Source organism: Eptatretus burgeri, chromosome 17 (genome assembly GCF_056783735.1).
Source record: "Eptatretus burgeri isolate ZD-2024b chromosome 17, Ebu_testis_v1, whole genome shotgun sequence".
Taxonomy (NCBI): Eukaryota; Metazoa; Chordata; class Myxini; order Myxiniformes; family Myxinidae; genus Eptatretus; species Eptatretus burgeri.
The window spans coordinates 45,402,251-45,414,506 of NC_140977.1; the positions used below are offsets into that span (position 1 = coordinate 45,402,251).

Below are 12,256 nucleotides of genomic sequence, written 5' to 3' on the forward strand. Positions count from 1 at the left end.
TGACATTATTTTTAATCTAATATAAATGACATGTTGGTAAAGATGGTTCTATTTTTGGTGTATCTCAAGAACTGGATATTGATTTATCAAATTATTACACAAAGGCACAGGCTGAATGACAGAAATATAGTATAGCAAAAAATATTAATATGAAAAATGCTTATAAATTATCAAGCCCGACTGACGCGAATGACTTGGTGAGATTAAGTGATTTATCACAATATATATCCTCAAATAAAACCACTGTGTATTCCAAAGATACAGAAGTGTTGATTTTATCTTCTTCTTCTTCTTTCAGGTGCTCCCGTTAGGGGTCGCCACAGCGGATCATCCGTTATGATCCGCATACTGATTTGGCACAGGTTTTACGCCGGATGCCCTTACTGACGCAACTCTGGTCCCCTCTTATGACACAGGGATAAAGATTGGGTTTCGCCATGATTCCGGGCTGCCCTACACCCTCATAGCGCGCCCAGTGCAGAGCTCCCGTCCTCTAGCGATCCTCCAACCCAAGCCTCCGAGTCGCCGGATTACAGGCGCACGCCACTACGCCCAGTTAGAAGTGTTGATTTTATCTCCAGGTCATAAAGAATTCACAGTTCCAATTAAAATAAAAAATTTTAAAGAAGGGCGTATCGTTTGTATGAGAATAGAACAATGGGGATATGATATGAATGATTTAGGGTATAATTGGTCATTTAAAATTAACCTAGAATACCTGGAACAATTAAATCAGTCTCGTAATGGAAGAATATTATCCACTTGGTGCCGAGAATGAGTTTTGTGGAAGCACGATTAGCAAACAACAAATAAAAGAATTTAATAAGGGTAAAATCAATACATTAATGGTTTTGCCATAGTTCCTCATGAAAACACAAAGAACAGGATTGTATATAAAAAGTAAGGAAATACAAAATGATTTAACTATGGTGTGGTGTAGTCTGCGGGCCCACGGGGAGGGGCATGATGATGATGCATGATGGGCGTGATGATTGGAGGAGTGGTCGTGGTGGTTATCGTATCTGCAAGGGATATAGGGTGTGCGCGCCGTCTGAGGCGTCGTAGTAATACTGGAGTCGCCTGGCTCGTGAGTGTGCCGAATACGGAATAAAGGGGAGCCACCGGGCAGAGTACGCCCGCGCTCGCATTTGTACAACACAGCTCGGCTCGACTGTCCCTCCGCTCGTGTCTGCCTGCTAAGCATCTCCCACTTCAGTACAGTACAGTTGGCGAACGAGGATCTTCGGATCGGCGTGTGTAAGGGCGGCAAATGACCCGTGCGGTTCCAAGCTACGGAGCCAAAGGTCTCGCCGGCGCGAACATGGCAGAGAGTCGGTGCACGGCAAACGTACGCGTGCCCGCCTTCGTCGGAATCGACTTCGGCCACGTCGAGTGGGCAACGTTCGTTCGTTTGGTTCATTTTCCTGTTCGTTTTGTCGAGGACACGCGTTTCGGCTCGAACGCGGCGTGGGACGTCGCGCAAGCTCTGGAGAATGTCCGAGGTCTCGATGGTCGGGGCACAGCAGATGGTCTGGGGGTCATCGCGATGGGCCAGGCACGCACGGCCATGCGCACGGTCTGCGGCGCGGGTCGTGGGCGAGCGTGGCAATGCAATCACTCGGACGACGGTCTGAGCTCTCGAGGTCGTCTACGGTGTGTGGGCCGAGGGTCATCGCCCATTGTTACGGTCATAGATGGCGGTGTGCGAGGCGATCCTTCCGTCCCGGGTCGAAACCTGCTTGCAATTGATCCGGAGATGACCGCGCATCGCATTCGGCTGTGCCGTGCGAATTCACATCGGAGGAGCGTCCGGCACGGTTCAGAGATCGTTTGATTTCTGGTCTGCGAGCAGCCATCCTACGGTTGACCGACATCACATTCGACTCGGCGGTCGCGACTGCTTCATCTGTCGAGCAGACATTCACGGATGTCCGCGCCATTGCTGGCCAAGACGTAATGAGTAGCTCCAGCTGGAGCATGGTGGCTAATCCCGAAGGCCACGCGGTGACCGCGCAAGTGCCGCAGGGTGCTCACGCGCCTAGCAGTGCGGGACGAGGGCGCGCACCGCAGCACGGTCGCACCGGGAGCGAAGGGGTACCGCAGCACGGTCGCACCGGGAGCGAAGGGGCACCGCAGCAGGACCCCAGTGACCTGGAGATCAGCCTGCAGCGGGGGCATGATGATGCCAGCGAGCCGGAGCAGGAGCCGGACCCGGCGAGCCGGACCCTTTTGGGTCGGAACGGGTTCCAGTTCGTGCCTCCAGATGTGCCAGTGCTCTCTTCGAGACCTTCGTCGAGTACCGAGGGCGAGGGTCTGGCGGCGGGGGCCGCGTTGATGCAGCGGGAGCCACCGTTCGTTGCTGCCTGCGGCGGTGATGTGCGCTCCAGGAGCGGCGAGAGCCATATCAGCTCTCGCGATGAGTTCCCGCGCTTCGTCCGCGATGAGTTCCCACGCTTCGGCAGGGTTCGTGAGGCAATGCGCATCGGTGTTGTTCAGGCAGCTTCAACAGGTGGCGGTGAGCCCGTGGCGTTAGAGGGAGTCGCGAGTCGCGAGTCGCAACATCAAGTCGGCAACCAAGAAACGGACTCGTGATGTGGGTTGTGGGTTGTTGTTCAGGGCATATATGTTTTTCCTTGCTCTAGTGATGCGGTTTAACGTTGTTGGAATAAATGCCAGCAGTTCTCGTGTGAAAGTGGATTGGGCGGGGATCAGTCAATGGAGTTGGTGTTATGATCAATGTGATGTGGGGGTGAATAAAGAAGGTTTATTGGCCTCCAGTTGCCCCAGGCCGCAGGTAATTGCTTTGTCATGTGCTGGGATTTTATCAAAAAAGCGCGCTGTACGGAAAAATGAGTTTGCAATACTTCGAATAATGTTCGTAGTGATTTATAACGAGCCTATGATTGCAGTGTGGTTTAAGTGGAGTTGCTCCCGTCTAGCGGCCGTGTGGGTCTCGGAGGTCGACTCAGGACCAAGATTGGTGCCCTGGTCGGCGTTACCCCCACCTCTGGTTGCGAGCGCAGCTCTTTGTGTTCGCTCAAGGCCGTTTGGACGGGCGTTGGCGTCTCAACTGATTGTGGTGCGTGAGTTGTTGTGGAGCATTAAATGCATGCAGCCAGCGGCGCTGTTCAGCGCCCCCGGCCAGGGTCGATCAAGGCTGGCGCCACGGCTTCCAGACGGCGGGCTTCCGGCCTCGGAATGTTTATCTACGTGGGGTCTGCCTGGGGGGAGTGTGCCGGAGGCGTTTGATGGTGCCGGGGGAGGTTGGCTCGAAAGGTCGTCACGACCTCGGGGGGGGGGGGCATGTCAGCATGGGCTGCCTGGGGGCGTTTTTGCTGCGTAGTGCTGCTGCGCTTCTCATTTTGCTGCTCCACTCGCTCGCATCGACACATTATATGATGTGGTGTGCTATTATACTTCGCTATTTTTCATTTTATTTTCATGATTGTTATACCGAAGTCCTTATAATGCTTCTTATATTGGTGGTCATTTAATAATCATACTTTTAGGAGGGAGGAGTGTGGTGTAGTCTGCGGGCCCACGGGGAGGGGCATGATGATGATGCATGATGGGCGTGATGATTGGAGGAGTGGTCGTGGTGGTTATCGTATCTGCAAGGGATATAGGGTGTGCGCGCCGTCTGAGGCGTCGTAGTAATACTGGAGTCGCCCGGCTCGTGAGTGTGCCGAATACGGAATAAAGGGGAGCCGCCGGGCAGAGTACGCCCGCGCTCGCATTTGTACAACAGAGCTCGGCTCGACTGTCCCTCCGCTCGTGTCTGCCTGCTAAGCATCTCCCACTTCAGTACAGTACATATGGGAAGATGGGGAGGTATTTCCTGTCATTATATTAATCTGTCATTTATTTCTAATACTATTTATTTCTAAAAATTTCTTCAAGAAAATTATCATTTCTGTGTCCAAGCAGACCTTCAAGAAAAGGGTATTCGGTATTTTAATAAATATATTCCACAACATAAGAATGAGGTATTTTCAATAAAAGATTGGCTTTATCGTGATGTTAATAAACCAACAACTTTGGATTTAATTAAAATGTTAAATAAAGAAAAAAAAATTAAAGTTAAGAAAACGCAAGGCTCCTTTAGAAATCCAGAAGAAATTTTATTGGTTTCCTGTTGTAAAAAAAAATGTTTTGGATACAGGAATAACAGGAAACCTGATGAATATATGTATGATATTCTTATGGGGTGAAAGTGATTCAACGATAGTAAGGGACGAGGAAGGAGTTGAAAAAACTGAGACAATGGAGGAGAAGAAGAAGAGAGAGGAGGAAAAGGAGAAGAGAGAGAAGGAGGAGAGGGAGAGGGAGGAAAGAGAGAATAAATAAATATAAAAATATGGAAACCAGTGAGAATAGAAAAAGTTTGGGGGTATTACAGAAAATAAATAAATCTCAACGCACCGAGGAGGAAAATAAAGAATTGACAAGTCTATTAGAAATATTTGCGTCAAGACTATCAACATCGTTTTCCTTGGTATGATTGACTTTAATTAAAGTTTTACAATTTTTTCTTAAATAAATGGAGGAGAGAGTGAAGACATTTCTGAGGATTCTTTATGTTTTAAAAATTAAGATTCAAATGTGCATGTTGGAAACTAAAAAGGTTTTCGCACTCTGTAGGAATTTTTCTCATAAATAAATGAGTGTTTCAAATGTAAAAAGAACACTAATACGAAAAATATCTCGTATTTTAAAAGTAAAAATAATAGAGTTGTACAAAAAGGTACATGTTCGGTTTGTGGCTCAAAAAAGAGTCAATTCACAAAACACAAACGTGGGGGAGATATACAAAAGTTTTTATCATGAAGTAAATTTACAACTACTGGAATATCAGGGGAATTACATCTTCCAGGGTATTCTTTCTGTGGTCCAGGAACAAACTTGAATAAAAGATTAGATGAGGCTGACAATCCTAAACCGTTGAGCAAACCTCTCAATAGGGTTGATGAAGTGTGCATGAGGCACGATATTGATTATGGAAATATCACAACGTTGAAAGAAAAACATGAAGCCGATGGAGAAATGTTGTGTAATTTTTCTCTGATACAAAATCCAACCTTGAGAGAAAAGGTTAATAGGTTCATCGTGAAGAAGATGATCAGTGCTAAATTGAAACTTGGGCTTGGAAATTAGAGCTTGGGCTCTAATGATGTCATCAAGATTGAAGAGCTATTAGCTGATGAATTACATAAACCAATAATCACAAAGTTTCATGGAAGGAAGGTTTATTCCAAGGAAGTTGATTATATCTGGTCCGCTGATTTGATTGAACTCAATAAGGATAAGGGGTGCAAGTATGCTTTAACCGTTATTGATTTGAGGAGTAGATATGCGTGGGTTGTCCCTTTAAAAAACAACAAAGCAGGTAATACTCTTATGTTAGCCTTTCAACAGATATTTAATAAAACCAAGAGAAAACCTAAGAATGTCGACTGATGAGGGTGCAGAGTTCTACAACAAAACATTTCTGAATGTTCTTTAAAATAACATTACATTATACAGCACCTTTAATGAAGGAAAAGCAGTTGTTATTGAGCGATTCAATCGCACTTTAAAAGAGAGACTATATAAAAAAATTTACTCAACTCGGTTCTCAACAATGGTTGTCTTTAATTCAGGATATTTTGGATAAGTACAACGACACGATTCATACCTCAATGAAAACGAAACCATCAGAAACATTTATAAAATTAAAATATGAAAAAGAGATTAATGTCAGAAAGCCTAACTTCAAAGTTGGTGATATAGAAAGAATATACAGGTGGAAATCTCATTTTGAAAAAGGTTATACTAAGCGTTGGAGAAATGAACTTTTTAAAATTGTTAATGTAATAGATACAGTTCCTTGGACTTAAAAGGTATATGATTTAAAGGGGGAAGAGATTTTAGGTTAATTTTATTCACAGGAATTGCAAAAGACAAAGATAAATTTAAATTTTTTTGACTCCACCCCTTTTTAACTCCGCCCCTTTTTGACTACGCCCACACAAGCCCCACCCATGCAAACCCCACCCACAAAAGCCACATCCACACAATCCCCACACACACAATCCCCACACACACAATCCCTATACACACAAGCTCCACACACATAAACCCCACCCCACACAAGCTCCACCCAAAAAAAACCATATCCACACAAACCCCACCCACAAAAGCCACAGCCACACAATCCCCATTCACACAATCCCCATACACACAAGCTCCACACACATAAACCCAAACCCATGCTCCACACACATAAACCCAAACCCATGCTCCACACACATAAACCCCACCCCACACAAGCCCCACCCACGCAAACACCATCCACATCCATCATATTCACATAATTAGTGATTAGTTAATTAGGTGCTCACACACATGTTTATGTAATTAAAAAAAATTTGCTCCACCCACACAAACCACATCCACCCATCCACACAAACCAAATCCACCCATCCACACAAGCTCCACCCATCCACACAAGCTCCACCCATCCACACAAGCTCCACCCATCCACACAAGCCCCACCCATCCACACAAGCCCCACCCATCCACACAAGCCCCACCCATCCACACAAGCCCCACCCATCCACACAAGCCCCACCCATCCACACAAGCCCCACCCTCCCACACAAGCCCCACCCTCCCACACAAGCCCCACCCACACAAGCCCCACCCCCCTGTGCACCCCCACCTTTGACCCCCCCACCATTACGTCTCCTTTATTCTTTTCTTGTAATTCAAAATCAGATAATTATAAGGAAAGCAAATATAATTAATCAAGATTGAAAATAATAAACATTTTTCTTTGGATAAATATTCAGTTGCAAAAATGAGAGCCTGGTGTTGGCTCAGTGGTTAGGGTGATGGCTTGGGATCCTAGGGTCCTGAGTTCAAGTGCCGTCGGCAGCTGAATTAATACACCAGGGGATTGATTCAGCCTGTCATCCTTCCGAGGTCGGCAAAATGAGTACCAGTTCCAGTGTGTACTGGTAGAGGGGCGCTGCATCAGCGACACAGTTGCGCTTCAAGAAATGATAACTACCCCGGCAGCTAAGCTGCCATATGACCACCAGTTGCGAAAATGGACGATCTTTCCCAGCAGTCTGCTTCAGATGTCTTGTGATTTTGAAACTCGGATACCATATTCTGTTTTGAAACAAAGAGTGAAGAACAATTAGGGTATATAAAGATAATTATATTATGATTAATAAATTATATTAATAAATATAACATTTACCTCCAGAATATAGAGTGTCATGTCAGATTCCTCAAGAAGATTAACGAGCAGGTTGTGGGTCACCAAACATGTTCTAAAAATTTATCAATATGATTATATGTGCATTAAATAGTTCGATGCATACTATTGTGGTTGCCTAACTATTGGGAAAATTAATGAAATTTAACTCCGAAGTTATTTCTCGAGGCTGTTGGAAAAAACAGTCGTGTGCCCATATATGGATGGTGACATCACGTTCTCTAAAACAAAGCGGAAGCTCACTCGCTCATTGAAGAAGTGTCCAGTTGAGCAGGCCGTTCTTTCGCTTTTTTTGAGCTTGCAACTGTCTATATTCTCCTTTTTTATTTTGAATTATTGTGGAACAAAGTTATTTGGATATTTGTACATCATACCTCGTACGTGTCGTCATGTTTTGCGAAAATGGCTGGAAAACGGGTAATCGCTCCCACCAATTCCCGAAGGAATCAAACATTCGCCGGCAGTGGATAAGATTTGTACAAACAAAACGGGCGAATTTTCTCCCAAAGAAAACGGGTAAAGAGGACCCTTTGGATTGACTTGTCATTTGTGGTGACCATTTCACAGCTGAGGATTACGAAGGCAACGCAATGAGTGAGCTCGGTTTCAAAACAACTCCTCAAGTGAGACTGAAGCGTGACGCTGTGCCCACCATTCAACCTTCTCCTCCTTCGCTGGCTCCTGCTTCATCTTCTCACACTGTCACTTACGATTATTCGCAATTTAGTTTTAATGGCCAATTATTCAATTAGCGCCAACGTATTTTGCCTTTTCGCAATGTCATCGCAAGGAAAAACACAAAGAGAAGAGAAGAGAAAAAAAAAAAAACGTAGGTGCAAATAAATAAATAACACTTTTAAACAACTACACAGTCTGTTCCTTCGCTCTCGTAAACGACGACTGGATTGGGGCATTGTGTTTATCTATAAATGCGCATAAGAAATCGAGAAATTATAAGAATACACTATCCGGAAGTCCATACGTTGTGACCCGTAATGGGGAACGCGGCTGAGAATCTCTTCCCCATCGGCCACGCCTACGCAGCAATGTGTCCTGTCATTGGTTGGTAAATAAATGGCCATAACTTGGGAAGCACTTGTCTGATTAATATCAAACCTTGAAAAGGCACATCCACAGGGCCCCAGCAATATATCTGGCGAGTTTCAATTGGATCGGACCAGTGGTTGTCGAGAAACAGCGGTCACAGACACACACACACACAGACACACACACACACACACACACACACACACACACACGCACACACACACACACACACACACACACACACACACACACACACACACAGACACACACACACATTGCTGGAATTATAGATAGATATGCCACAACAGTCTCTTGAAAGTTGGGGTTTGTTCTAACTGTTCACTTTCGCTGGGGTCAAGCTACAGCTGTCAGAAAGACTTCAATGCCAAGGCTACGGTATATAATATATTTGGGTCCATTATTGATTCATTCTATTTCTGACTCATGAGTGACTAGAGGGTTGGTGGTGGTGGTATGGCAGCTTAGCTGCCAGGGTAGCTATCATTTCTTGAAGCGCGACTGTGTCGCTGATGCAGCGCCCCTCTACCAGTACACACACTGGAATTGGTACTCATTTGGCCAACCTCGGAAGGATGACGGGCTGAGTTAATCCCCTGGTGTATTAATTCAGCGGCCGACGGGGTTGAACTCCTCAAGACCCTAGGATCCCAAGCTACCACCCGAACCACTGAGTCAACATACACATACACACACACATACACTAGAGGGTTAAAAAAAATTATTATATCAAGTCACAGACGAATCAAACTTTACATTATTTTATGCATTGAACAAGAAAATGAAAATCTACAAACCAATCTGTCTGGTGGAGTCTGTCAGTGTGAACTGCCAGACAATCATCCTGCCATTTGTACATGAAATAGGCCGTTTTCTGGCACTTGCAAGTGGCTCAAATTTATATGGCTCAGGGCCAGAATCTCCATAGTATAAATTCCCATTATCCTCTGACTCGTCCTCGGCAATATCGGAATGAAAACACTCAATTTCATCGCCGCTGAAATCACTCTCTGATTCACATCTCGCCATTGTTTACACGCTGTTTCCGAATGTTCACGAAGTTTTCGGAGAACGAGACGTCATAGCATCTTCGGTAACTTCCGGACTGTTTTTCGATCACTGACAAAAGTTTTGACTTAAAAGTCAATTTTAGCATATTTTGAGTTTCAAATGTAAGAAAATAATTGCCCAACGATTATTAATGTGCTTACAACCTTCGAATCATGCGAAGTCATCAGGGACCCAATACCTGCTCTTTAAGTTGTGTGTTTGATTCATCCAGACAGGTGTTTAAACTGAAAAAAATAATAATAATAATAATAATAATAATAATAATAATGAGTCAAAGACATTGACACACACACACACACACACACACACACACACACACACACACACACACACACACACACACACACACACACACACACACACACACACACACACACACACACACACACAGTAGACTAGGCGTGAGTCGTCACCATCGGGACCGAGAAAAAAGTGACGACTTACGCGTATCAGTGTATGCGAACATTCATGATGACTGTGGGGTGAAGGATGAAGTCGCGCATGGCCTGGACACGTATGTGTGAGAGCCGGCTATTGTACCAAAAGGAAAACATAATCCTCAGGGCATAGGTGGGGGTTCATTGGTGAGTTGGAAAGTGATCAAGCAAAGATGGAATTCATGAATCAGTTTAGCAAAAGTAAAGATAATGAACAACTGTAAGACAACTCGTATACCATCGGTGATGGTATGGTGACAAATTACATGACACACAGTCATCGTGGTGATAATTACCACTCAATGCCTATGTGTGAGTGCGGTAATGTACAAAACAAGCCAATATAAAACCATGATCAGACTTCAACACTAAGCTCGATCGATCCTTTACTCCTTCGCGAAGTAATCCGTTATGTTTGACTGCCTCAAACTCTTGGGCATCTGGTGCATGAGAAAGGACTCAAACTGGTCATTGTATTCCCTGATGTTGCCTGGGTAATCCTCCACCGAAAGACAGTATCGGCCTAATCGGCCGAAACCGAATATTTGGCTGAGCCGACATTTGCCGAAACCAGATGATGAGCGCATCATCGACATCTTCAAAGGACACACATTTCACGCGTTTCACACTTACCACTGGCCTCGCGATCTTCTCCACTTGTCCAAATATGTTGCCCTTATTCTTCAAGATATCGTTCAATGTCTGCCGTTTGATGTCCAACTTCTCAGCTATGGCTGTTTTCTTCATCAGTGGGTTTGCCTCGCAAAACTGGATAATGTCATATTTTTCTTTGTAGGTTTTAGTTGTAAGCTTTCGCTTCGTCGCCATTGTCCTGCCTGCAGTGCGATCAACGTGTGTACGCAGTTATAAATAGCCTATCACTGACTGTGTAAACCAATGAGCGAGCATCACGATTCCATGAAATCGGGCTTCTCACAAGGCAGCAGTTCCGTGTGACGAGTTAGGAGTGGTAATTTACTTGTTTCCATGACGCGAGAACGGACAACATATGACGACTTAGACGAAGTGACGACTTAGAAATAACGACTTACAGAGAGATGACCCTTTATTCAAAGGGATTTAACATGAGATAAATTCGGGACTTTTTGACGCTGCCGACTTCGGCGAAGTGACGAGTTACACGCTGCCGACTTACGCCTAGTCTACTGTATATATATATATATATATATATATATATATATATATATATATATATATATATATATATATATATATGTATGTATGTGTATATATATATATATATATATATATATATATATATATATATGTATGTATGCATGTATGTGTATATATATATATATATATATATATATATATATATATATATATGTATGTATGTATGTATGTGTATATATATATATATATACATACATACATACATGAAGCCTGGTGTTGGCGCAGTGGTTAGGGCAGCGGCTTGGGATCCAAAAGGTCCTGAGTTCAAGCCCCGTTGGGCCACTGAATTAATGCACCAGGGGGTTGACTCAGCCTGTCATCCTTCCGAGGTCGGCGAAATGAGTACCAGTGCACTGGGCCGGTGTATACCCCGGTTAAAATAGGTGTACCATATCCCTGTGTCGTAAGAGGCGCACCAGGGTTGCGTCAGGAAGGGCATCCGGCGTAAAACATGTGCCAAATCACTATGCGGATCATACGGATGATCCGCTGTGGCGACCCCTAATGGGAGCAGCCGAAAGAAGAAGAAGAAGATATATATATATATATATATATATATATATATATATATATATGTACATATATATATATATATATACATACATATACACATATATACACATGCACAAACACACACATATATACACACACACATATATACACACACACACACATGAAAAAACACACTCATATATATATATATATATATATATATATATATATATATATATATATATATATATATATATATATATATATATATATATATATACATACATACATACATACATACATACATACACAGAGACAGAGCGATAATTCCTCACCTTGGACTCGACTCATTCAAGGTCAGATGACGTGAGAGTAATTCTTTCCAGTCAACAATAATATCATTCCGTTCATTTCGAAACGAATAAATGTTTTCAAGCAAGTCATTCATTTTTATCCACTCGTTGTGTAATTCAGATAACTCATTTTCAACATCAGTTATGAACGATGTTCTTATTGGGGACAACCTGTTAGAAAACAAAAAAAAAAATTATTAGTCGTATATTGATTTAATTAATAATCAATTGCTTCACCATCATTCTAAGAGGAAGTCAGACTTTACAGTACACACACACAAACACACAAACTTACCAATATTGTGATGGGTTATCTTCTTCATCACATGAAACATAGTTCATGTCTCCATCATTTACCAATGGTTCAAGATGAGAAA

General features: G+C 43.5%; 1 protein-coding gene across 4 annotated transcripts in view; it reads right to left on the bottom strand.

The window, feature by feature from the left end:
* Positions 1-12,256, bottom strand: part of LOC147009954 (uncharacterized) — a 101,478-nt gene that overhangs the window by 14,576 nt on the left and 74,646 nt on the right. Inside the window, exons 7-8 of one of the 4 annotated variants that reach the window (XR_015053074.1) lie at positions 11,862-12,050; positions 6,733-7,155 (exon numbers count right to left, since the gene is read on the bottom strand). The exons of 1 other annotated variant lie outside the window; for it this stretch is intronic. Coding sequence is in view for 1 of the 3 variants with exons in the window: in XM_085863312.1 (XP_085719438.1) it covers positions 7,118-7,155 (38 nt within the window). In the remaining 2 variants the exon portion in view is untranslated. Of the gene's footprint in view, positions 1-6,732; positions 7,156-11,861; positions 12,051-12,256 lie in introns of those variants that run through there. 2 more of the 4 variants (XR_015053073.1, XM_085863312.1) reach the window with 2 other exon arrangements.